The 27220-nt window shown below is 45.1% G+C and overlaps 7 protein-coding genes across 7 annotated transcripts; 5 read left to right on the top strand and 2 right to left on the bottom strand.

Annotated features, from left to right (window-relative positions):
- Positions 1-4: 4 nt before the first annotated feature.
- On the top strand, positions 5-3024 carry N7483_000305 (RNA recognition motif domain-containing protein; the record flags this gene model as incomplete). The annotated part of the gene is made up of 2 exons (XM_057083743.1): positions 5-181; positions 247-3024. The coding sequence occupies 2 exons, from the start codon at positions 5-7 to the stop codon at positions 3022-3024; spliced, it is 2955 nt and encodes a 984-aa protein (XP_056949892.1).
- Positions 3025-3775: 751 nt separating this feature from the next.
- N7483_000304 (asparagine--tRNA ligase SLM5) lies at positions 3776-5509 on the top strand (the record flags this gene model as incomplete). The annotated part of the gene is made up of 3 exons (XM_057083742.1): positions 3776-4044; positions 4107-4227; positions 4283-5509. The coding sequence occupies 3 exons, from the start codon at positions 3776-3778 to the stop codon at positions 5507-5509; spliced, it is 1617 nt and encodes a 538-aa protein (XP_056949891.1).
- Positions 5510-15317: 9808 nt separating this feature from the next.
- N7483_000303 (camp independent regulatory protein) lies at positions 15318-16709 on the top strand (the record flags this gene model as incomplete). Its single annotated transcript, XM_057083741.1, has 1 exon — positions 15318-16709. One exon carries the CDS (start codon positions 15318-15320, stop codon positions 16707-16709), a length of 1392 nt encoding a protein of 463 aa, XP_056949890.1.
- Positions 16710-19025: 2316 nt separating this feature from the next.
- N7483_000302 (uncharacterized protein) lies at positions 19026-19988 on the top strand (the record flags this gene model as incomplete). Its single annotated transcript, XM_057083740.1, has 1 exon — positions 19026-19988. The coding sequence occupies one exon, from the start codon at positions 19026-19028 to the stop codon at positions 19986-19988; it is 963 nt and encodes a 320-aa protein (XP_056949889.1).
- Positions 19989-21880: 1892 nt separating this feature from the next.
- Positions 21881-23518, bottom strand: N7483_000301 (glycine hydroxymethyltransferase SHM2; the record flags this gene model as incomplete). Its single annotated transcript, XM_057083739.1, has 4 exons — positions 21881-22841; positions 22910-23274; positions 23372-23422; positions 23486-23518. 4 exons carry the CDS (start codon positions 23516-23518, stop codon positions 21881-21883), a joined length of 1410 nt encoding a protein of 469 aa, XP_056949888.1.
- A 678-nt stretch (positions 23519-24196) lies between these two features.
- N7483_000300 (mediator of RNA polymerase II transcription subunit 9) lies at positions 24197-24745 on the bottom strand (the record flags this gene model as incomplete). Its single annotated transcript, XM_057083738.1, has 1 exon — positions 24197-24745. The coding sequence occupies one exon, from the start codon at positions 24743-24745 to the stop codon at positions 24197-24199; it is 549 nt and encodes a 182-aa protein (XP_056949887.1).
- A 346-nt stretch (positions 24746-25091) lies between these two features.
- N7483_000299 (phosphoglycerate mutase, 2,3-bisphosphoglycerate-independent) lies at positions 25092-26831 on the top strand (the record flags this gene model as incomplete). The annotated part of the gene is made up of 5 exons (XM_057083737.1): positions 25092-25116; positions 25183-25920; positions 25979-26142; positions 26195-26562; positions 26621-26831. 5 exons carry the CDS (start codon positions 25092-25094, stop codon positions 26829-26831), a joined length of 1506 nt encoding a protein of 501 aa, XP_056949886.1.
- Between the last annotated feature and the right edge of the window lie 389 nt (positions 26832-27220).

Here is a 27220-nt window from a genome sequence, read left to right as displayed (position 1 = left end):
AGCCATGTTGAAACCTTTTCAGATCCGAGATCTACATGGGTCTTCGCCTTCGAATCCAGAAGAGCCATCTAGCTCTCAGGGTGTCGTCCAACTTTCGTCCTCAGACTATGACGACCTCGCCTCAACCCATCCTCGGGCCAGGTTAACATACATAGATGATGATGATGGCGATCAGATTACAGTAAGCATTAAGTCCCAATGTTGAAAATATTCTACCGCCAGACAACTAAACTCTTTCCTCCATAGGTCGGGTCTTCACTGGAGCTTTCTGAACGCCTAGATGATCCTGTAGACATTGCACCTCGACTTGCTTCCATCCATATCTCTGATGATACACCTGTGCCGATGCACATATTTGACATTCGCCGATCAAACTCTGTGACTGAACTCTGGCGGCGATTTGAGACTCAAACTTCCAATGACAGACAAGTTCCTGTTTTAGGAAATGATACGCCGGCTGTATTGGAACCTCCTGCCAATGCAGTAGATGAGATTCGCCATGAAGAACCTATATTGGCTCATACTAGTGCCAGTGCTGTCCCTGGGCCTGATTCTCAGACTCTTTTGCCAGCATTTGAAGCTGAATTGGCAAGCCTTTTAGGGTCTACAGAGGAACCTCCAGAAAGAGCTCCGCAACCTGAACCACAACATGCCGCTGAGGGTGTTAACTTGGAAGAAATTCCTGCGATTGTTGCAGATCTTGCTTCGCAGATACTTCGTCATATGTCAAGGGGTGCAAACATGGTGCAATCCGAGCTGCGAACAAGACTACCAGAATTACAACGTCAAGTCAACGATGCTCAAAGACACCTGCCTGAGAACATGGGAGCGTGGTTACAATCCCTTCTTACTACTCTTGAAACCCAGATGAAGACAGTTCTGAACAATTTGCCTGAGAATAGAAGGCAATGGGCTGATAATGGACGGCAATGGGCAGAGGAAGCCATTCATGCTGGCCGACCCGTGGCCGAGAACGCCGCTGAAAGTCTACGAACAATGGCATCTGAGCTGAATGAAGCGGGACGTACTTTATTTGCGGCTTTTGAACATGAGTTTGGGCGACCTGCATCGCAGCAGACGAATGTCACGCCCGATGGCACTACTTCCGGCGGACCTAGTAGCTCACACACGGCAGTTCCGCCCGCCGTAAACAATGCAACTGCGGCACCAGTCAATCCTGAGACTGCTATCCCGCAGTCAGTGGCATCTGACTTGCGTCAGGAAAACATGCCGCGTAGTGACCAACCTCCGGCGCCGGGGTTAGGAAACTCCAGCTATATCCCAATTCCCACCCCTGGCAATGTCAGTCGAGGTCCGGAAATGGGATGCGCGATGCCTACCTTGCCCTCTATGCCATACATACCCAGACTTAATCCCCATCTATCCGGTCATCCGCATCCTTCCTACCCCGAAGTACCTCCGCCACCTCGTCTCATGCGTCCTCACGATATGAATAATTGGTATCCTCCTCCGAGGCCTCCACTACCAACGGACCTAAGCCATGGTCACCCAACTCCACCTTCTTTCTCTCAGCTTTCGTCACTTTGGAACCTTTATCCTAAAATACCATCCTTTGGCCCTAATGCCGGCTCAAACAATGTCGATGTTGCTTCCAGGACAACCTCCTCGGGGGGTATGCTAACACATAAAGACGCCCAGGTAGAGGAGTCTGGAAATAAGACACTATTCATTGGAAATGTTGGGTTCAATGTGACAGAACGAACTGTTAAAGACGTGTTTGCTTCCAAGGGGTTCATTGTCGATGTGGATCTTCCATTGGATGCCGTATCGGGGAAACATGCAGGATTTGGCTATCTCCAGTTCCCTTCGATTCACCCAGCCCTTGCCGCAATGAATGCTCTGCAGGGTGCCCACATAGATGGCCATGCCATCAACCTTGAGCTCAGTGATACTGCACCCAATGAAGATATCAATTCCCAAGGAATGACTCTCAACACCAGTCAGCCCTCTCTGCAATCTAACACCCCCAAAGAAGCCACCAACTTCCCGGAGTGGAAGGACAAGCAGAGGGCTTCAATCAAGCGCCGGAAATCAGTCTCCTTCAAGGAGCCTCTTCAAGCTCATTCAGAACCTGCAACTTTCGAGTCTCAAGACGCAGAACCAGCTACAGGTCAAGCAACGGATGTGGCCCAATCGTCTCCACTGATCGATCTATCGGTTGATGAGTCTATTGCTACTCCACAGCCTCGTCCCCAGTCTGAATCCGAGAGCTATTGGCGGGTTCCTGGAGCCAATGGGAATGCTCCCGAGTTGTCTGTTAATCTGAACCCAGAATTGGAGATGAGCCGGTTCCCACCTGTGTCCCAGCTGGAGGCGCAACTCCTAGCGAAGCAACGACGACACGACCCGGCGTCTGCTGCTGAAGGGGCAACCACTAAGCCTGCCAACCAGAGTGCTGCTCTGGGCTCCCCATTCCATGCTCAGACACAGCCTCTCCTCCCGACTCAGACCCCATATGTTCCATATCGCTCAGGTCCGGAGGAGTCCCTGCAGAGATCTCGAACGATTTCGCATGCCGATAGCCGAGGTAACTATGCCGACTCTGGAACAAGCCTGCGCCGTGCAAGAACCCTCACGTCTGACCCCTCGTTGGGTGAATCACGAAATAATTCCAGACAGTTCACGGAGGCCCCGTCCTCGCGTCTGAGGCGTAGAGCAAGCGAGCGTCAATCTATGCGTCCCACTAGAGAGTTGGATACATGGGCGAGACTAGACAGGAGAGAGCGCGAGCGATCTCGGCCAGCATCACGGCAAAGTATTCCTGGAAGTTTCCCTGTTGAAGATCCACCCAACCCTCCGCTTGATACTCATGCCAATAATGCCAAAGCCGCTGATATTGAACGTTGTATCTCTTCTCTTATCGACATGGGGTATGGAACGGCTGAGAACGGTGGCCGAACTCGAATGGCAATCTATGCCGCCGCATCGAACGGTAACTTGTTGGATGCTATTGAGATGATTGAAGAAGAACGCAAAGCCTATGCCTCTCATGGCCAGCAGTAGGATTGGTTATTTTTATCTCGTTCGCTCATCATGTATTCAATCTGATTTCCTGGAGTTGAATCTTCGCTTTTTTTTATTCGGATTTTGCGCGATCCATGGCTTTTTATGTTTTTGATATCGCGAAATTCCCCCTCCCTCTCCCTCTGTTCGAGTCGATAGTATGCTACCTAGTTCAGATTGATGTTTATTTTTGCAATTGATCGCTATAAGTAGTTTCAAGTTTACTTACTTGCCTGCAGACTGTGTCCACGGGTAGTTACTACTTCAAGTTAATTAAGCATGAATCTTCCGAGTCCTTCTATATGTATAGTATTTAGAAGTACCCGTACTAGTAGTACTATTCCAAGGTTCAAGTTAATACTAACATTTTAATGCAGGTTCAAACTTGAACTCTCTGGTTCAATCAAATTCAACTTGAATTTCCAACTTGAAGGTTCAAGTTGCTATATATTTGCGTCACGGTATTGGTCTGATTGCGCTCCGAGTCTATCATGATGCTATGGAAGAGCCTTTGTTGGGCTATACCTTACTAGTAGTATTTAATGGTAAAGGCATCAAATAATGAGAACAATATACCTATTATCGTTTCTAGAAAATCCTCCAATTATACAAATACAGACTCTAGAGTGAGGCAAAGTATGTCCGTGTGGGGTGAACATTGAGGCCGATCGGACCGGGAGCTCCCCAGTTTTTCCATCCCGCGCGACTTCATTCCAATTCCACCTTTAAAGCAACGCGCCTCACTTCAACAATGCAAACATGGCGGCGAACGTTCGCCACGTCTGTCGCCAGACTTAACTATGGCGCAACAGCAGGACCTCGACCTTCAGCGCTGCGATGCGCTCAGATCCTTCAATCCAGCAAGAGTGATGGGCCCTGCAAGTTGGAGAACCAGGAGATCAAAGTAAATGGCTTCATCAAGTCTGTTCGCAAACAGAAGCGCCGTGCTTTCGCGGAAATCTCAGACGGCTCGACCATTGAACCACTGCAAGCGATCTTAACCCCAGAACAAGCAGCCAAGTGAGTTACAAAGCCTATATGACTCTTCGCACCTTATCTAATCATAAGATCTTCTGTTTTAGCCTCTCAACAGGGACAGCAGTCTCTATATCTGGAATATGGAAGGCTTGTCCACCGGGAAAACTGCAGACCCATGAATTGGAAATCACCGACGTGGCTGTCGCCGGAGCATCAGACCCCGAGGTAGGTGACTTTCCCAGCTTTCTCGAACTACGCGGCTAACTGTCTTCGAACACAGACATTTCCTATTCAGAAGAAGTATCATAGTACTGATTTCTTGCGCTCAATTCCTCACCTTCGCATGCGAACCCCCCTTCACTCGCTTCTCTCACGATTCCGCTCCGAATGTCTATTCCAGCTTGGCAATGTTTTTCATTCATACCCGCATGGCGGCTTCACACAAGTTCAGCCACCTATAATCACATCCTCTGATTGCGAAGGAGCAGGCGAGACGTTCACTTTACTCCCTCGCGGCGGTGCAGCAGAAACCGAAACCGACCACTTTTTCCGAGCACCAAAGTACCTCACCGTATCGTCGCAACTGCATCTCGAGGCATACGCTGCAGAGTTGGGCAATGTCTGGACATTGACACCTGTTTTCCGAGCGGAAAAGAGTGATACACCACGTCATTTGAGTGAATTCTACATGCTGGAGGCGGAAGCCAACTTCATGTCTGATTTGGATGCGCTCACTGATCAGGTGGAATATCTACTTCGCGATCTGACTCGCCGTTTGTACGATACGGCTGTTGGTCAGGAAGTCCTTTCGATCAAGCGCACTGGGGAGCCGGGACAGGAATTTGATCCTGAGGAAGCAGAGAAGAGCGTTCGTCAGCGATGGTCGGCTTTGATGGATGGTCCTAAGTGGCACCGTGTTACATATACCAAGGCTATCGAGATGCTACAGCGTGCTGTTGTTGAAAACGGCGCCTTATTTGAGCACGTACCAACCTGGGATGGTGGACTACAGCTCGAACATGAGAAGTACATTGTCGAGGTGTTGTTCGATGGCACCCCAGTCTTCGTCACGGACTACCCTAAGGCTATTAAGCCATTCTACATGGCTCCTTCGCATGCTGGCGGCGATGTGCAAAGCAGCGCAGCTGGAGAAACTGTCGCTTGTTTCGATCTGCTTTTCCCTGAGGTCGCTGAGGTTGCCGGTGGCTCTTTGCGTGAGCACCGCTTACCCAATATCATTCAAAACATGCGTGACTACGGTCTGATCAAGTCCCGGGTACCTGCTGATTCTGATGTGGCTTTGCCCGAAGAATCATTGTACCCTCACCTCACCCCAAACGAGGACCTGGGCCATCTTCAATGGTACGCTGATCTCCGAAGATGGGGCTCAGCTCCTCATGGCGGGTTTGGACTTGGGTTTGATCGGTTCTTGGGCTACTTGTCTGGTATTTCCAGTGTCCGCGATATAGTATCATTCCCCCGATACTTTGGACGAGCTGACTGCTAAGCTTACTCAACCTGCCGAGAAGTGTATTATATGTTCCAGAATAATGTACTATATAGACGACCAAGACAGAAATACTACGGTTCCAACTCATTTCAACAAGTTGGAACCCTACCCAATTCTCACAACCACCGTCTCTACCTAATCCTGCCAGTACTCACCAACTCCAGGCTGAAGAGTTTCGATGCTAATACCGGACAAATGCCTAACCTTGTCTTGCTGAAAATCTAACTTTAGATCGTATCAGCCCCAAATGTCATATGAATAACTCCGGTCATCATGATGCAGACCCCTGCAGACATGACTGGATCCTTGGAGAATCTGACTCAATATTTCGTACTCCGTACTCCGTGCAGAACCCCAATCTTACAACCCCCAAATCATAAAAACAAGGAAGTCTACAAAGGCCTCATGCACGACTTCATTAAAGCTCGCACCTTGGGGGGCCGCATCGACTAAAAACACGGAAACTAGCGCTTGATATGCACAAGCATCGCCCCGGGGGGGTTCCGCCGGGGGTTGGGGCCATAAATGAATACTCCGATAAAGGTGCAAATGGGATAAAAAAAAACTTGAAAATTAATTATGTACTACTAGTATTCGAATCGGCCCCCTTTCTCCCCGACAGGGATGTCAGCACTTTGGGGCCGGAATCGGGAAGATCGTGGTTAGGGATAGTGTGGGACCTTTGGAACTTGAATACATGTACATTACAAGCTCTAGGGCCAGACTAAGGAGTAGAGCTCGGAGTCTTTCACTAATTGAGTGTATCGGATATGAGATGAATCAACTCCGTTACTGTGATTCCGTGCTCCCTGCTTCGTAGCGAGGAGGGCCCCCGGTTGATCTTGCAGATCGAAGGATGGCCTTAACTATATTTCTAGTACTTACGTACATCTGTGAGGTCAGCTAAATGCACGGAAGCTTCGGTCTGGTTCACTGGTATGCACCTGGGTTCAAGTTTTTGATAGTAGGTTTTTCCAAGTTCTCGAATCCCCCAAGGGCTTACTATGCCCTGGAATAGTAGCTTCAAGTTTAACCCTAGGGGCGGAGGAATGAAGGAACGAGGCGTCCAAATCGTGGATAGCCCTGACGCTAGAGCCTTGCAGACGGCAGAAGCTTACTCTAACTCTAACCTTGGAATTAGTTCCGCCGAATTTGCGCAATTTTGCGAGCTCTGCATACGAGAAATTGCGATTGCGAATCTTGAACTCACTTTATGAACTCAAGTGCTACTAGTAGCGCATGTGCATAAGCTTAGAATCATATTATTACTAGTACCTACTAATGCCTCTTTCATCTAGTATGTTATAGTATTAAGACTATTTACCACAAGGTGTTAAGCTATGAGGCGCAGGAGTACATAGGTACCTCTAATAATATGTGCCTGTATACCCATCCTGGTTAGTTCACCGGATATTGACAGGGGAGATAGAGACCAGAGACTAAGCGGCACTTGGACCGGTTCTCGGAGAAGCCAAGCACTTAGCGTGGGAGACGGCCGCAGTCTAACATAAAAAATGGGGCAGAAGTTGAATCAATCTTGACTTGGGATTAATGTGCTCGCTCTTATGGAGACCATGTACAAGTTCCCACTGGCACATGTGCACTATGGAGTTAAACGCCACTTGGAAGGATCAAATGAGAATAGAAGCGTCAGAAAACGTGGTCCGTGGGTCTGACTGAATTAGGAACACTTTACGGTCTCGATAATCTTGATAATATACTTTAATTTTATTTCTCTTTTTTTTTTCTTATGTATGGATATTATGGATAAATATTTATGGAAAAAATTGATTAATAAATGTTCCATTTAGGTATGTTGTTCGGTCAATTGCGGAGCTCGCCTACAGAAGCCGAGCACGCCCTTGGCTGTCTTAAATCGGGTTTAGGCAGCTTAGATAGCAACTTTGTGGATTCCGGTTGCTGTCGGCAAGTCAGATTTTTATTATTTCTCTTTAGGTACGGAGAATAGAGGAGTCCGGACGGAATACTCCATCATATTATTCAATATAATCCACTCTAACGGAGTATAGAGTATGAATATCCCGGATAAAGATGGGAAGTTCAGGGCTGAGTGGATTACATTATTAATTCAAGTTTATTATTCATCAAACCGGTAATGTTATGACCTCGGATAATCTAATCCTAAAGTAGGAAGCGCTAGTGGATATGAATTATGCTTGCGTGGCGGTACTTTTAAGATTTAAATGTATTCTAAATGTACTCATGTACATCCATACAGCTTCACAGGATTGGAATGTTAAGAGAGGGGCAAAAAAGAGGGAGGAACCACCAGGGTTAAGAGGCTCGCGCACAGCCTTAAAAAAACAAAAAAAAAACAAAAAAAAAAACTTGGAAACAGGGCAATAGCTTTTTTTGCCTTAATCTAATAGACTTTACCAAAGCTGAACATCAACCCCATGCCAATCAGGCGGCCAAGGATCGGCGGGCCAAGGGGACCCAACCTTACCGGGGTTAAGCATAAGCAAGAGATGTTCGGGCTTTGTCCGTCTAAAGAATCAAAACGAGTCATGCAGGAGCCGGGACTATCCCTGCCTGACGTATCACATTGTCGTTCGATGACCAGCATGCGCTATTATTATTATTACTCCGTTAGTGATAATACTATGACTACTTTAAGAATTAAAGTAAGAAATCACATCACTTAGACGCCGTGTTGTCATCTTGAAGTATCACAATCTTAAACCATGAATTTGGTCAGTTCAATGTTGATTAGTACACACATCTTACTAACGATATGAACCCCCATTCAAATGTTCATGACCAGCCCCAGTTATAATTCCCCTCCCCTTTTACCCCCTTCGTATTCGGCTGGATTAACTCCCCGATGCATAAAGTCCATAAAGTCAAAAAAGAACCGTGCGCCACATGGTTATGCTGATTCATGTGAGACACTGGTCTCTGGTCGGCTCATTGCACCCGTTTTAGGGAGTTTCTAATTAACAGAGTTAAAAAGTAAAGTAATTTAGAAACATAGAGTGCGAGACTAAAGATAAAAGAGGATAGTCCTCCACTTTTTCCGAGGTTGTTTTTGTCGTATTAGGTCCCATGGTTCTTATAAGTCAAAATGGCTTTTAGGCTTGCGGGTGACAGTTGCCACTCTTGAAACTTGGCGCCTAGAGGACCCTTTTTTTATGATTACTATGATTATTATTATTATTATTTCGGGATTGAAATGTTTAGCAAGGGGCCATGATCACGAGAGAAATTCCTTGGTTTTTTCTTGGGAGAGGAGAAGGGGCTGGGCATTTTTTTTTCAAGTTTGAGTTGGTCATAAGAAGCGCGAGGGTACAGAGTATTACTCCGTAGTATGTATTTGACTTAAGGCGACCTGATGCACACTACAAACAGGTTTAGGCGACCAACTTGAGGTTAACTGGGGCAATAATAATCACAAAGTACAATGATCTTCGACTTGGGTTAACATTTCAAACAAAACTAGGTGTATGGTAAAGTGAATGTTTATTTATTCTTATTTTTACCCTAGACAATTCTATTTTAATTTTCCTTTTGCCTGATCTTCATCACCTGCACCAGGTACTTCAAGGATTCATACTTGTCATATTAAAGTTATGACTACATACGAGATTCAAGAAAGAGTCCGATAAGACCAAATATGACAAATTCAAGGGGGAAAAACATGATTCGATCAAACTTCTTGAAATCATTCCAACACATTCCCCATTCAACCCATAGACATCATACCTTAATTATGTTAGTGGAGATAAGCTCGTGCGACGTTTCACGGAATCAAATCTTGGCAACCTTTAATTCCAGGGTTACAACCATGCATGACAATACAAAAACCGCCTCGCAACTATAAAGTTGATCTTGAGTATACATTCATCCGGAGTACGTACAGTAAAAGAGTGTTTCTATGCAAGGGCACGTCATCGGCCCCAGGGCCCCAAATGTGGGATGAGAAAACGCCCTAGTAAGATGATCGTACGTGTATAAACGCTTCTAGGCACTCGCATAGGCCAGCTGCTTATCCACACGGCTGATAGTCTTAAAAATGGATATTTCTTTGTCGACGACTCCCGAGGTCAGGTAAGCCACTACAAAGTGCTGGTACTGGGTACTTCAAGTTTAGGCGATCAACACGAGTCGGAGATTATTGATCAGAATGCAGGATGTTCATGTCTTCAAGTTCTGGTATGGAGTATGTACGGGATATTGAATACAACTATTAATAATTGATAAAGAGAAATAGAATAGTAAGACCATTCAAATGTTAGATCAAATCAAAAACAAATAATTTAATAACCGTAGGATATTATTCATGTTACTCCGTACTCGTACCCCATAGACGCCTTAAGAACTTGAATTCCACATAACATGATTTGAACCTTCGAAGAAACAAGGGGAATTGAAAAGAAAAATCAAGACTTTCTCGCATACCTAAATCTACCCTTGAGGAAAAAAAAAAAACTAAAACTAAAACTGGAACTGCCATACTTCGTATACTTAGTCCATATGGATAATCGGCTGCACGTATATGCGCCTATCACCGGGGTTAAGACAATAATGCGGCGCTACACCCTACCAAGGAATGAAATGGAGCCCATTTGACAAGCAGAAGCAAAAAAGAAGCACAACGCGAAACAAAGGACTCCACACTACCTAAAAAGAAAAGAAAAAGAAAAAAAAGTGTCGGGCTGACCCGCAAGGGCTCGCTCTAATCAGCGGTTACGAGCGATATGCTTTTAGCGAGGAGTGGAGTTCAGCCCCCACAGGATGAAAAAGGAGTCGGATGATCGGATAGACCTGGGCGGCACTGACCGGGACCCCGAAATTTATATTTTTTATTTTATTTTATTTTATTTTAACAATGTACAGGTACGGAATATTACCCAAGTTCCTTCATCCGAGTCCGGTAATTGCTGGACGAGTTTAAATCCGCCCGGAGTGACCCAGATTATGGTAATGTACTCGCAGATACTCCATTATTGTATCCACTTAGAATTCTTCTGATTATTATTTTCATTCATTTCAATTATTTATTAATTTTTTTTTCTCTTCACCAGCCTTGTGGTTGAACCTCGGTCCTTGTGGACCATCTTCATAAACTAGAACTTCCTCGGGTCACCTGCTCGGATGGATTAAGCTGTGACAGGCACTATCCTCATGTGGTAAAAAGCGCGGGAAGAGGAGATGCAGGTGCGGGATTTGGGACGATCATCTTAAAGAATACGAATGCCACTGGCAGGGGTCTGCGTCTTCGCACAGGGCATTTCAAGTTGACAGATCTCGCACATGGTACATTAAAGTAAGGGTGCCACATGTGGAAGCTCAATTCAAGTTCTTGACATTGAAGATTTGAACTTACTGCATTTGATGTAGAATCAACTTATACGGATTCCGAACATTTTGGATAAAAGTGTACATTACACTACAAATAATAAATAAATTATTCAATATGGAATTTAATTTCAACTAAAATTAAAATTAAAATTGATTTGGTATTACATTTCTAGTTCAAGTTTGATCCGATCTTGCGGCGCAGTTCGATCGGCCCTGGACCCTGAACAGCCTTGTTCCGCTAAAAGGTTATGTTAAATTAAAGGTTACCCGTACTATGTACTGATACTGATGTCTAGATTGGAACATTTGAATATTCATTCAAATGTATATTCTCAGTTGAAGACAATTACGAGAAATGTATCAGTAACATTTGAATTAAAAAGTTAAAATCTTCTATAATGATCTCAACTGCAGACTGTAGTCCTATTTACATTCCATTCAAATTATCTCACAATCTCACAATCTCACAGGCTCCAGGTTTCTCAGGTCTCTTTTCGACAAGGCTAGCAAGTAGTGCGACACCTTCTCACGCCGCCCACCAGGTAGATGGAAGTTCAGGTCACCACAGTGATGTCAAGTCACACTAGTCAGCGCCATGTGAGACATCTAATGCAGGCCATGGTCAAACGCCAAGTTTGACAGAGACGCCCTTGGACGATCATGCTCGCCTGAAATCGACGAATTTGAACATATCTCCGCTTCCAATAGAATGCACTATTATTACTTTTTTTTGGTCTATAATTTCTTTTTTCTATGATCTGAATATTCATCAGCTCGGATCCATTCAGCCTCTGAAACCCTATTAGAGTGTCAGGCAGGTATTGTCGTGCAACCGGTCTCCGTTGGCGATACGCTTTAACTGGATCTTCAAAGACCGGCCCGTGCGTTAAGCTCCTTCAGGGCTGGCCTTTTAGATCCAAAAAAAAACATTTGAACCTTGGAAATTGTTACTGGGCGCTTCGGCTATGCGGCTCCACCATTGGACGCCGAATAAGTTCCAGAGCAAAAGGTTGTTTACTAGTACCATACAATGATGGAGATTTGAAGATTAGCCACATGCAAGGTGGTCGATAACCTTGGAAGGCTTTTCCATCCCATGTCTGTACATGTACTCCGTGTCCGTACTAATGCAAATATTAAATAGATTTAAAATAGAAAAGAAAAAGGGAATATACTCCGTCCTTGAACTGTAAATTTAGTTCTATCCTTATCTTCAATATTATCCATATTGTCCATACGAGCAGTGGCGTGTACTTTCAAATCTTGGTTTGTGAAGCGGGTGAAAGTCGTATGTCCCAAGCCCGTTAGTGTAAATGCCTAGTCTTGACCCCCCAGTCATTATTGCCGATAGTGATGATCGCTAGGTTCGTGGAAAGAGACAAAAACATACATAAGCACCGAAGCACAGATGTTATTACGTGGCATTTTTCGTTTCAGCTGTGTCTCCCGCGTCAACTTGTAATCAAGTATGGATCTACTCAGATGAAAGTAGCTCGGCAAATCCCTGAATCTGATACAAGTGAATTTATTTTCATTTCAAATGTTTGAAATTTCCATTTAAATTTTTTTATTTTCTTGTTGATCCTCAAGTTTTGGATCGAAACTAGGATCTCATCAAGCTTTGTTTTCCCGCATACTTAAAATCCAAACCATGGCCGCGTCAGTAAAGATACGAGTACGAGTCACGAGGATAAGGTAGTGACCACAGTGGCTTTCTCACTCCGATATCCTATTGTAAATTAAAATAAAAAATAAAAATAAGTGAAAAATAAAAATAAAATAAAATAAAACTTGAATAAAATAAAAATGATAGAAAATACTCCGTAATAATAGTGAAAAAAGATATATCCGACTGGCTAGAACCTGTCTCTCCCAACTTTCAGGAGATGTTGCCGATACACCCGCACAAGTCGCATAATTCCAATGTAATCAGGTGGGGGTCGCGGTTTAGGCGTTTTTCCTTGGTTGCGTGCTAAATGCCAATAGCCAAGTGCACATGTGGATTGCGTATCTGTCCTTTTTTGAATCCTTGAAAATCATGATGTTCAAATATTTTAAATTCCAGGTTTCCAAGGTTCAGACCAGTTGAATTTGTAGTACCTCGTATTTAGTTTTGATTTTTCTGAAATTGTCACACTATATATTGATCTGATTGAATCTGATGTCGCTCTTCTCCGAGCGCTAATCTATGAACCATGGAATTAAATCATCGGGATTCTATATGTCCGGGCTCCGTGTATTAGCAATTATTATACTCCCGTAGTACCCGGATCCATGGGCTTAACGGAAATAAGGGAAGCAAAATTAGAGAATCAGAATCACAGCCCTGAGATGTTGAACTTCTCCACTTGCTGAAATGCATAATTAAAATAATTAAAAAGCAATATAAAAGAAATCAAGTGTTGCCTAACGGGGATTAGTCTTTGTGCCAAGCATCAGGAATTAAAAGAATTCAATGTTAAAAGCTGAAAATGGACCGGGTGGATGCAGTCTCTCTAAGCGAGCATAAAGTTCGTCTTCCTCGTGTCGGATTAAGCTTAAGCTTCAATGAGTGCGCACTAACCACTGCTATCAGAGCGCCACAATGTCTGAGATCATTGTCGTACAGAGTTAACTATTAGAATAGCATTTCTTTTATGATTACTCCGTATATTTATTTAAATGTTTTAGATTACTGTAAGTAACATTTGATCTAACATTATTAATAATCTCTTATGAATACCTATGAAAATAAAAAAAATAGTTATAATTATTTTTATCTGGAATGGGGGTGCCTTGCGAAGAAGGGGTTGAAGCCAAGTCTGCCGATTAACCTTACTGGGTCTTTGCCCCCCACTATCCCCATCCTGGTCAAGCCACCGTAAGCTTAGCCAAGGCCTTTTCCAAGAGCTTCCAAGAATGATGACTCGGATTGTTCTGTGGGACGTCAAAGGCTAAATAATTTAAATCTATTCCAGATTCTATGAAGTACTCCATACAAAACTAGAATGTCTTGTCTAGTCTTTACTACTGTTCTTGGGTCACAATCAGAACTTTGACCTTATCCATGTACTCCGAGCGCTAGCTCAAACAAATTGAACATGACTAAGAAGTTAGTTTAATGGATCAGTTAAAATACCGAGTATTGAAATATTACTGCATAATAATAGTACTTATGACCTATGTAGATATAATCTATGTTTCAAGGTTCCTTTGATCTAATGTTATACCATGTGCCACACTCGCCACACGCCCCTGGTCCTATTGATCTGAATTCTATTTGCTCTTGTTCCAAGATTCCTATGCATAAAACAATAAAATACCCGTGGATTTCAAATCAGATATGTGCCAATAACTTGCATTTTATGATTTCTTTTTTTTCCGTTCTGCCTATCATATCTAAGATCGCCATTCGCTCCTCCAACCTTAGTTGGTAGTCTCCACCTAACTCTGTTTTCTTCCCAGGCTATTGTATTACGGGGAGAAAAAAAAAAAGAAAAAAAAGAAAAAAAATCCAGTTTTCTTATGAGGCGTTTTATTTAATTTTGTTTTATTCCATTCTGATTATTCCTTTGATCCCTGTTACATGTATTCTGATTCCCTGGATGCTGATTTGATCAGACTCTCGGCGTTTAGCCAACCTCCGAATATCTCTTTGACCTGTCGCCCTTATTTAACCTTGTTTTGATGATTCTCTATTGTTTTCTCCCCCTATTCTTTTCTCTTGTTTCACGCCCTTTCTTAGTACTATATGTTCTACGTATATATACTCTGCACCTAGATTCTCTTTACTCTGAGACACAGTATGTAGAAGGCCTAAGCTCACTCCCTTGTGGGGTCCAAATAAGTTCCACTTGAGCCTTTTTTTTTTTTTCCCTTGTGTTCCTGTCGGCATTCTTTACGCCTACTCAAACCCACTGCCCCACACCCAATCTCTGCAGGTTCTTTTTTCCCCCTTTGGATCCCTTTTAAGTAAAAATAATTTAAAAATAAATAATAAATAATAAAATGAAAAGAAATTTCATAAATTCTAATTAAAATAAATTCAAAATTACGAACCCACTAACCCTGTTAGGTGACGTAAAAAAGCTCGGCCTTTACCCACCCTAAACTCAGCCTACCCCATACCCGATCATCAACTCGGGTTCCTCTTATATGGGACCGTTCCTTTCCTACCTTTGTTACTTTTCCTCTTTTCCTTCCTCTCTTTTCCCCCGCTATTCATAATCATTTAAAGAGTTCCTGTTGGTTCCACTTTAAAGGTTTCTGGGAAAGAGTTCTGGATTCAGAACCAAATACGGATTAACCTTCTCTCCAGATCGGATCTATTCCTATCGTGACTCCCCAAGTGAGAGATACCGCTTTGGAAAGGAACAGCAAAGCTTCATTCTCAGCCACTGGTTTGAGCCTCAGATCTCATTCCAACCTACAACTCTTCCAACTTCCAAAAAAATCAACCAAAACACCAAAACACCATCCTTCACTAGGTTGTTCAACTTACCTGATGGAGACATACTACGGCCACGTCCGCACCCCAGCGGACGCTATTATCTTGTTCGAGGCTTGCCGAATTGGATTACTACCCCGCGTACAAAGGCGACTTTCAGAAAAAGAACGTCAATCAATCCGATCCGGTTCAGTGTTTGTCTGGGATGAGCGCGAAGCGGGTATGCGACGATGGACGGACGGCAAATCATGGAGCGCCAGTCGTGTATCAGGAAGCTTTTTGACATATCGTGAGATGGAAGGCAAGCGAGGTGGGGGCAGCGTTTCACAGGGTTCAGTTCCTCGAGCAGGCAAAACACCAGAGAGTCGAGGTAGTGATGAAGAGCGGGGAGACGGCACTGATGAAGGTCCAGATGGATACCGATATAAGCCCGATGGATTGATGAAGCAATCATTCAGTATTACAACATCCACCGGTCAACATCTGCACTTGATCAGTTATTATGCCCGTGCACATTCCTCTGCTCTTTCACTACAACAACCTACCACCGATCCAGCCTTGCGTCATGTCCGTCCCCAAAAGGGTCTTTATCCAGAATCAACGGTCAATGACCAGCAGAATCTCCCTGTAGTCACGCGGGGTCCTATGCCAGGTGCTGCTTATCCCATTACTCCTCACCCTCATCCTATGGCAGGATACCCTCGTGCTACACACCAACCTCCATATCAACCTTCTTATGCTTGGGGTCCACCAACACCTCTAGCTACACCTCCAACTGTACCAGTTCATTATGGTCCTGGATATCTTCCACCTGTTTCTGCTGCTCAGGGTCCTCCACCTGCTTATGGTCCACCACAACATCAACCACCCCACCCTCACAGTCATGGTCATGCTCTACCTCCACCTCCTCATGGAGCTCCCATATATGACCGTCCTCACCATTCCGAAATGTCTCATCCAGCCGGTCCTCCCCCAACCGGTCCTTCACTCTACCCTGGTCGATCTCCCCGAAGCATGCACGAGCCTTTGCAAGAACGAGGAAGCCCGCGTGGCTACGGCCAGCCCATCAATGATCCCCGTGATCCCCGTCTCGCCTCACCACGGGTTGTTCCCGCACCAGTTGTTCCACAGCCAAACGGCATTGCTCACAGCCCACATATGATCAAGCGAACCCCACCAACAACACTCCAGCAACTCGGTCCCATCGGTACTCCCCCAAAACCCGCAGAACAGGGAGCTCCCGGCGCTGTTCCTGGTATTGGTTCACTGATGGCTAGTGCATCTCTCGCACCTATCACTGTTGCTCCTCCCAATGGATCAAATAGTCCAAGTGGGATTCGAACTGGATCTGTAGGCGAAGGTCCTCGTGATATTCCCAACGAGAAGATCGGGTTCATTGGAGAAGATATGAGAGCTTTACGTCAGTTAGACCGTGTGTTTACTGCGTAATGATTTCTATATCTTCTTCTAAAATTCTTTGACGTTTTTGTCACTTTTATTTGACTTTTTTTTTCTCTCCCTCCCCCATTTTATGCACTTTGTTCCTTTACGGAGCTGGGAGTTCTACTCATGAGATATCCATTATGTTTTGTTTTATGCCAATTGTTCTTAGCATATGCATGGGTCGGGGGCTATCTGCATTTTTTTTTGTTTCAGAACTGGTTCTTGTATCGGTATGGGTTGGGCTTATTGCCCCTTTTAGTTATGCATTGGGATCGGTCTACACGGGGAAACGGTTCCGGTTATACAATTGACTTTGCTTGTCTTCGTCACTTTTTTTTTCCATTTGTAACTTCAAATTTTTCAATTCTGCTGTAACTGTACGGAGGACCTACTAGTAAATGGATTAGTTTCAATATTTGTGAATGAGTGATAGTAGATAAGAGAACATCCATTGAACCTTCAAATATGCTAGTGTGCCCCACTCTTATTATTTATCACCTTCGGGCTATTACTATACTCACCATCCTTATGTACCTACCGTTGGTTACTTTGATCGTGATAAAAAATAGCAGATTAGTAATTATATAATTAGCAGTGGTAACTCAGTTAGCTAGAGTGTAAGATTGCAAATCTTGAAGTCCCGTCGACTCACGGCCACTGCTACCCCATTCTTTTTCTTTTTGGTCCTTTCTCCTACCTATTCCTGCGCTTAATTAGCAAGCGGTAACTACCTATAAGATATACTTAGTGAGCACTGAAGCGGAAATGGAAGTTGAGAAAAGTCCTAGAATTTCCTGAGTATATGTGCATATGTGATAGTCAGATCTTGAGTTGACCCGTGTCTGGGAACTTTGGAGTTTACATATGGTTAGTTGTTCGGTAGAAGTAGTATATTAGTTTGTTATATGTTCAAATGTTTTGTCCTCAAGTTAAACTTTGAAAGTTGGTGCTGGCACATGCCACTGATGCCAGTGTGCAGTGCTTCCAATAACTGGTAATAAACGACTAATCAGCCTTTAAATATTTTGTGTTTTGTGAATCTTGGGGTTACCTTGTCGTCCCAGGCACACTGCCCAGGTGATATAATTCTCCTTATTAATCGATCTCTTTAAGAGTGGGATCTTTCCGTGATTCCATCATAATCAGTACTCTATTCAATGTCAGCCCGATTTTGGAAAATAGAAAATCCATCAAACAGATGTTTCTCTGGGATGAAGGGTATGCCATAATCTGAACTTCACATGTGCAAGTTAATAACTTGAAATAGCCGTTCTAGTTCTTCCACCCAAAGCTACAGCCCTGGGGATCTCTAGTAGGTACTGTAGTATTTGTCAAGCTTCGATATTTGGATGATTTATGAAAATTCAGTCAGTTCTCTGCCCTTTTATATTGATATATGTTGTCTCTTCGAAGAGTTATCCCGAGATTGACATCTTTCATCCTTTGAAGTGTTTTCCACAATGTCCCATTATGATAATAAAATGCAATTGATTATTATAAGAACTTGAAGCGTAACAAAAATGATCATGAAAGCAATCTCTTCATATTGCTATTCTTGTGACCCGAGTTTGAAGGGCATTCATACATTTCCACAATGGCGCATTGTGATAGCGCACAATGTCGTTCAAGTTGACTTTTACAGTCCTGAAATAACTTAAAACCACTAGTGGACAACGAAGATCATCATCTGGGCAGTTCCAAGGTTAAGGCAGTCTTTCAGCATGGCTATTTTTGTGGTTCGAGTTCAAGGGGTGTCTGCCTCATTGATCTGATTCATTGATCCGATCACTTTCACACAATGGCATTCCAAGGTTCTGGTCATATTTGAAATTTCATTCGCGATTATAAAAATTTGAAACTTGGCAACCTTGAAACGAAGATCGTCAAAGCACATGTGCAGCCTCTCGGTATGAATTGCTCTCGTGACTTGAGCCTAAGCCCCAGTACAATTATGTTTAATTTGTGCTTCATTTAGAAGCAACATACAGCCTGAGTATCGAATGCTAATTAAAGATGATTCTTTGTTAACAAATATCTTTCAAACACCTCTTTGAAAAGAAAACCCCTTTGAAAAGTTATGTTTGAATGTTTTCAATCAAAAAACAAATATAAAGATGTACTCGATCCAGATGATAACATTTGCTATCCCATCAATCAATCTCGAGATCAACTTCAAGTTGAATACACCAGGGTCAGAACTGTCTAGAGACTCATACATAATATCATAAAGTAACACATGTACTATTCGTCCCATATTTATACAGTCAGCTACTTTTGTTTGACAAAATGCATCGTCTTCGAAATATTTGTTTCTGTGGCCTAATGAGTTGTATCTGTGGAAATGACTCTCGCTCTCCCACACCGGATGAGGCACGCCGGTTACTACAGGAAGAACGAGACGAGCGGGAGGAACGAGGACAGCAAGAGAACCGAAGACGGCGAAGAGAGCAAGAGGGAACGCCTGCGCCAAACGGAAACGGTACTCCTGACCCTGATCGACCCCACCCACAGCCTGCTGACGATGAACTTGGGCCTGCTCCACCTGCGCCTGCGCCTGTAGTCCAGGAGGGGCGTGATCCTATCCGTGATCGCAAATGGCTACAAGATCGCGGAACCCAAGTGGTGGAATGGATTGATAATCCCGATTCTCCAGACTGTTTTGTAAACGATTCCTTCCTGACCCTTCAACAACTCTCAGAATATCCAGATGCAGCTTTTTCTAGCGTCGGACCCCCAGATGATGCATATGCGACCTACTTCGCTTGGGCCACTGAGCCGGCTGAATGGATGCATTGGGTTATTTGGTTTGGGATGGATAGCTGGAGCGGCATGACTGCTAATGGAGTGATTGTCATGGGAAGTATTAGCCGCACAGAAAACTCGGACCATCCTTTTACTTCAGATATTGCTTTAGCGCTTTATGCAAATCAATTTGAGTCTACGGATTCTCTTCGGCATATATTGTTTGATGGGGTTGTTAATGCTCAGACTAGGAGTCTTGTCGCTCAGCATTTGTACCGTGACGAAGATCAGCTTGGTGAAGATATTCGTCAGTGGGAGCATGGTTCACAGGAGTATTTCGAGCTTATGGGAACTCGCATTGGACGCGTCGCTGCGTATACTGTTCTTAGTGCCTTCCCGCGTGGAAGTCATCGTATTAGTAGGATTGTTACCGACTTTGAACCTGGTGCTCTTTCTGTTGATATACGCTTTGATATTGAGGCTGTCTCAAATTACTATGATACTGGGCCTGTTAGTCCACTGCCGGTGGATACTAGTATCTGAGGTCAACTGGATTTTCACTCTTGCATCTTGTGGATATCCATGCAGCATTGGTTCAAATGTTGGATTGATACATAGAACGGCCCAAAGGAGTTTATGGGGCTACTATTGTTTTAAACTTGAAGTTTTGAATTGCTGAATATATTGATATATATGAATTGTAACAAACAATTGAATAACATTGATTGTGTCTACCATTACTAGTATGTAAACATTTGAAGCTTTAATGCGTAAAATTCGAATCTATCAATTGCACATGTGATCCATGTAGTATGTAGATGATCAGGTACCTAGGTATGTATAACTTTATGAAGTAGACTCGGACAATCCATTCCCAGGTATATGGAAGTCTCTAGCTAGACGTGACTTCCACAGCTCTTCCCATTCTCCGTACGTGAACACCCCTGAGGACAGGGATAAGAAGGATCATACTGCCACAGAAAATAAGGATCTGTCTCATTTGTAAGAACATTCCCAATCAATCGAGATGAATAAGGAAGATCAAAGGAGGCCTCGAAGACATCTATCGATGCGATACGGATCTGACCCCATCCTTTCTCGGTAAGTTTTGATATCGATGTTCCGTAAATATATTCTCGGAATCCGGCCCACCGGATTGCGGATGCACACTGCATACTAATAGTCAGCGCAAGTAATGACATGTATAATTCAAGAAGAGTGATTCATTCTTACCATTGGACAACTTTCGGCATTCGTATATAAAGATAGATCGGCAAATGCGGCTTCTGCTTCGGTAGCTGTGAGGCGAAAAGTCCCGTTGGGATCGGTAAGAATATTCGTGCAATTTGTAATCGCGGCAATTTCCCCTATTATGGCTTTAGTAAATCGTAGACTTGAGAGATAAAGTGATGTAGTGTGTTTTGACCATGTGAAGACGGATTCCCTGTTTTGCTATTTTCATTGACACCCATGCAAATAAGCTCGCCAACATCGGAATCAGTGTGGTTCACTATCACGGTTCCAAAGGCTGCAAAGGGACATGGTGATCCGCTCAGTTCTCCCAATGCCTGATTTGCCAGACGCATCCAATGAGCTCGGGTTTCGAATGTTACTCCATTTACCATGAGTGGTTGCTCAGCCAGTACTTCTTGTATCCCTGTGCTTGATGACACTGGTAGATAAGCGGAGAGGAGGGCAAGTAGGTAACCTGATATTAGCCTCATTTTGATATTTTTACTCGGCAGAAGATATATGGAACAGGAGCTAATAGACGATAGAAGCTCTTTATATACCTTCGAATCTGATGTTGACATGCGGGGAACCCCGAGGTTTCGGTGTTTGTGAGAGGTATGATAGATTGTGGTGATTCGGCCGCAGTCGGCCGAGCAACGGGGTCAACTGGTGTATCTTTTGATTGACGATCACCTATAGTGCACCGGCACCAAGTCAAACTCCGATAGCGGGATTTGAGATACGACTTATATGCCTCATAGCAATGAACAAGAGAGTCAACTCTGTTATGTTGTATTGATTCTTAGAAAGCTGAATATTTCATAGCGGTGTGATATACAGCACAATGAAACAGCAAAAAAGCCCACACGCCACATTATGTTGAACTTTTGGTCTCCAGAAGATGATCACCTCTCGCAGTTGAAGAAGCGATGAGGTATAAAAGTGGTTCGTCTCACATGATCGGAATCAACAAAAGAAAAGATAAAATAAAACAAATAGAAATTACCAAAACCCGAATGTCCCTAAGGTTGAAAAAGCAGACCTGTATATAAACCCCAAATAACGCACCATATGATATTTTCGATCTCCCAACGCTTTCATAGTTGATGTTGAACTCGCGAGATCTCTGCATCTCTCTTCGTAACTGTCATATCTAACAATAAACTTCATCCCCTTTCTAGTGTGGTATTGTTGGAAACCACTTAGACGGGCAGGGGGTAGGTGCTGGCCCAGGCAGCAATCTCCTTGCGGAGCTCCAGGATCTCGGGAACAGTGTCAGAGGCAACCTTGGCCTTGAAGTCCTTGAGCTTGTTAGCCTCCTTGGGAAGCTCGCTCTGGACCTTCTTGCAGAGGTTGATGGTCTGGTCAATGTAGCGGGCAATGCGCTTGAAGTCCTCCTCGCTCATACCACGAGTGGTCATAGCGGGGGCACCAATACGGATACCACAGGGGGTAAGGGCAGACTTGTCACCGGGGATGGAGTTCTTGTTGCAGGCAATGTTGATCTGCTCGAGAACGGCCTCAACACGGGCACCGTCCAGGCTCTTGGGGCGCAGGTCCAGGAGGACCATGTGGCTGTCAGTGCCGTCAGAGACGAGCTTGTGGCCGAGAGCCTTGAACTCGTTCTCAATAGACTTGGCGTTCTTGATGACCTGCTCCTGGTACTGCTTGAACTCAGGAGTGTCAACCTGCTTAAGGGCAACAGCCAGAGCAGTGATGGTGTGGTTGTGGGGGCCACCCTGGTGACCGGGGAAGACGGAGAAGTTGATGGGGTTCTCCAGGTCGTACAGGATCTCCTTGCCGGCCTTGTCGTGGCTGCGGACACCACGGCGGAAGAAGATCATGGCACCACGGGGACCACGCAGGGACTTGTGGGTGGTGGTGGTGACAACATCGGCGTACTCGAAGGGAGAGGGGATGACACCAGCGGCGATGAGACCAGAGATGTGAGCCATATCAACGATGAGGTAGGCACCGACCTTGTCGGCGATCTGGCGCATGCGCTTGTAGTCAATCAGACGGCAGTAGGCGGAGGTACCGGCAACGAGACACTTGGGGCGGTACATCTCGGCATTCTTCTCCAGGGTGTCGTAGTCAATGATACCGGTCTCAAGGTCAACACGGTAGGGGAAGGTCTCGAAGTAAGTAGAGACAGCAGAGATCCTGTGGATATTTGGTTAGTATTAATGCAACTTTTTTAACTGGATTCTTGGATTCTTCATGGTACTCACTTCTTGGCGGGGGTCTGGTAACCGTGAGACAAGTGACCACCGTGGGGCAGGTCAAGACCCATAAGACGGTCGTGGGGGCGCATCAGAGCCTGGTAAACCTGCAGGTTGGCAGGGCTACCACTGAGGCACTGGACGTTGACACCCCACTTGGCGGGGTCAAGGTTGAAAGCCTTGAGAGCACGGTTCTGGCAAGTGATCTCAATGGCATCGATGTGCTGGTTACCACCGTAGTAACGAGCACCGGGGTAACCCTCAGAGTACTTGTTGGACATGGGGGTACCCAGAGCCTCGAAGACAGCGTGGGAGGTGAAGTTCTCAGAGGCAATCAGAACGACTGACTCACGCTGACGCTGGATCTCACGCTCCTATAGATGATATGTCCATTAGTCCCAATTCACATTGCAAAGTAGCTTGAAGATGCTTCAATTGCCACGAGAAGCTCTTGGATGATTTGATACATACCATGATGGCGGCGATCTCAGGGTCACTCTCCTTGAGACCATCGTGCATTTGCTGTATATAGTCATGAGTCACAGATTCAATACCGAATTCGATTCATCATAAGAAGGTACTCACAGCCCGGTGGGCGTCAGACAAAGCGTAAGACATTGTGAAGGGGAAGGAATTGGATACAAAAATTGAAGAAGTATGGAGAAGAAAGAAAGAAAAGGGAAAGAGGGAAGCTTATTATAACGCGGGTGAGAGAAAAAAATGGTGGTGGGGTTCGAGGGGTGGAGGGATCGACGGGCCTCAGGCAGAAAATGTAAGACGATATCGGAGACTTTGACCGGATCGGGTTGGGACCTAGTACCAACCTTGGAAGCTTTGTATAGAGCCAATTAACTTGATGGTAATTGATATTAGGTCTTTTTATTAAAATAAGGAAATGTTTCACTATATAACTTACTCTAGACTGAAAAGGCGCCGAATTATTATCTTATTTCTACTCCGCATACGGATCAATACCGGCGTTTTACGTTTTAACCTTGGAGGCGAATTTGCAGGGGAGAAAAAAGAAATGAGGGATAAAAAGCCAAGAAAAAAACAAATCCAAGCTATTGGGTATTCCTGTCCATAAACACCGTAGGCAATATGCACCTAAATAGGAAAAGAAAATAACTCAACGCTGCACGAATTATTGATATGTACGAAGTACTATGTACTCCGTACGCGGGCCCAATATTTTTGGCATTCTGGGGAATTGCCACTATTCTCATGCAAAAGAATTGGCGGGTGGGGAAGGACTATGACCACCTTGGGGACGGCCATATAGATGTCGAATCTCCTCTAGGCCAGTGCTGCAAGGCGTTTCAAGTCTGAGATGACAAATTCGAGCCGGGACACTTGGTCCTGAAGCTCAGCAATCTCTTCTTCTTGTTCTTCCACTGACCGGTCGATATCCGGGAGTCCCTCCACCACTGCTCGTGCCTTTTGGATCCGGATCTTCACAGAACTGGTCTCGGTTGGAAGATCCTTTACATCGAGAGGTGGGTGGGCATTAGGATCGAGAGGAACTCCAGGTACAGCTTGTGATGATGAACCGCCGTTGGTTCCATTGCTAGCAAGATTGGCAGATGATTGCTGATCTTGTTGATGTCCTTTACTGGATGTCCCTGGAGCACCAGAGGCTTCTCCAGCACCTGAAACGCCATTCGAGGCTCCCTGATGTGATAATAATCGAAGAAGTGTGCCGTGGAGAGGTGGGATTATCTCAAATGTTTGTGGTGAGGGAAACGGCACGGTTTGAGGAGACGCGGTCGCGTCTTTGGAAGGACTCTCGGGCGCGACAGAGGACTTCGGCAGCGGAGTAGCTGCAGTCGGAGATCTAGAAGCCATTGTGATGGGTAATTCCAGGGCAAGATCGGAACCCGGGTAATATTGTAAGGGCCCGTGAAGAAAAACCAGTCAAATTGAGCCGAGACTGGGGTAAGTGTTTAGGGAAGAGTCGGAACGGCACGGTGACGTCGCGGGAGGACTAAAAGCGTCACCGGGAAATGCCCCTCCTTCACCGGCCGGCTACTTTGTGTCTTGTCTCTACGAATCCCCAGATTCTCTCCTCTTTTCAAACCATCTGGAAAGGTAAGTAACTGTTGATATTCAATTTCAGGGAGGAATACATCCTTAGTTCAGCCATTGATCTCGTTTTTAGGTGTGATTATCATACAATAGCTCCACCCCCACCATGGCTGACCAAAAAGTCGCTTTAAGTATGATCAACATGGCCACTTAGGTCCCCAAAATGTTTCGCATGTAATGCTAACGCAATTCTGCAGTTGTCATTGACGGCTGGGGTATCGCCGGTCCCGACTCCCCCGCGAACGGTGATGCTATTGCCGCTGCCGAGACCCCTTATATGTCCGGCTTCGCCGAGGCCAACTCCAAGACCGCTCAGGGTTTCACCGAGCTCGATGCCTCATCACTGGCTGTCGGTCTCCCTGAGGGACTGATGGGAAACAGTGAAGTCGGTCACCTGAACATTGGTGCTGGCCGTGTTGTCTGGCAGGACAGTGTCCGCATTGATCAGACCCTCAAGAAGGGCGAGCTGAACAAGGTGGACAGTGTTGTCAAGGCTTTCACTCGCGCCAAGGAGGGCAATGGCCGTCTGCACCTGGCTGGTCTGGTTTCTGACGGTGGTGTTCACTCTAACATCACCCACCTGTTTGCTCTGCTCGATGTTGCCAAGGAGTTCCAGATCCCCAAGGTCTACATCCACTTCTTCGCTGATGGTCGTGATACCGACCCCAAGAGCGCTACCATCTACATGGAACAGCTTCTGACTAAGACCAAGGAGATTGGTCTTGGTGAGATCGCTACCGTTGTTGGCCGTTACTACATCATGGACCGTGACAAGCGCTGGGAGCGTGTCGAGGTCGGCCTCAAGGGTCTGGTTACCGGTGAGGGCGAAGATAGCTCCGACCCTCTCCAGACCATCAAGGAACGCTATGAGAAGAAGGAGAACGATGAGTTCCTGAAGCCTATCATTGTTGGCGGAAAGGAGCGCCGCATCCAAGGTTTGACATCCCACATCCCAGGAACCAAAAGATTATGTTCTGACCTTTTAAACTCTAGATGACGACACTATCTTCTTCTTCAACTACCGCTCAGATCGTGTTCGTGAGATTACCCAGCTTCTGGGCGACTACGACCGTTCCCCCCGCCCCGATTTCCCATACCCTAAGAACATCTCCCTCACCACCATGACCCAGTACAAGACCGACTACACCTTTCCCATTGCCTTCCCCCCCTCAACATATGGGTAACGTCCTGTCTGAGTGGCTGGGCAAGAAGAACCTCCAGCAATGCCACATTGCTGAGACTGAGAAGTACGCACACGTTACTTTCTTCTTCAACGGTGGTGTTGAGAAGCAGTTCCCCGGCGAAGTCCGCGATATGATCCCTTCGCCTAAGGTTGCCACCTACGACCTTGATCCCAAGATGAGCGCCGCCGCTGTCGGTACTAAGATGGCTGAACGTATTGCCGAGGGCAAGTTTGACTTGGTCATGAACAACTTCGCTCCTCCCGACATGGTTGGTCACACTGGTGTTTACGAGGCTGCCATCGAGGGTGTTACTGCCACCGACAAGGCCATCGGTGAGATCTACGAGGCTTGCAAGAAGAACAACTACATTCTCTTCATCACTGCCGATCACGGGTAAGTTTATAATACATACATTAAACTATGCACAGCGCTGATTTTTATTTTCCAACAGAAATGCCGAGGAGATGCTCAACGAGAAGGGTACTCCCAAGACCTCCCACACCCTTAACAAGGTTCCTTTCGTTATGGCCAACGCCCCTGAGGGCTGGAGCCTCGCAAAGGCCGACGGTGTCCTTGGTGACGTTGCCCCTACCATCCTTGCTGCCATGGGTGTCGAGCAGCCCGCTGAGATGACCGGCAAGAACCTGCTGGTCAAGTCATAGATAGAACATATTTTCTCACATAGACATCTGCTTATGAAAATGATCAATGAATAAATAATTTGGAATGACACAGATCTCAGATGTGTACCTTGGAGGAGTTGAATAGAGTATGAATCAAGTACATATAAAAGTCCATTTGAAGTGCACTATTTACTAATTTTTAAATATCTCAAGAGTACAAGGATAGAAACAAGTTTACATACGATATGTATTTAATTTTTTGTTTTCCTTTTGATTTAGACAAAATTTCATTGGGTATAATTCTTTTTCTGGCAAGTCACGGCCTACCAATTTCGTGCATCATAGAGACAAGATGGAAGATCAAATCTTAGAGGATAAAAGCCACGCTTGAACAAAAATGTCAGACACAAGGAGATGGCGCTTTCCTG

The sequence above is a fragment of the Penicillium malachiteum genome (assembly GCF_028827825.1).
Source record: "Penicillium malachiteum strain IBT 17515 chromosome Unknown utg000001l:1.0-8184562.0:1.0-8186909.0, whole genome shotgun sequence".
Taxonomy (NCBI): Eukaryota; Fungi; Ascomycota; class Eurotiomycetes; order Eurotiales; family Aspergillaceae; genus Penicillium; species Penicillium malachiteum.
The sequence above is the reverse complement of the archived record's forward strand: the minus strand, read 5'-3'. Positions and strand labels throughout refer to the sequence as shown.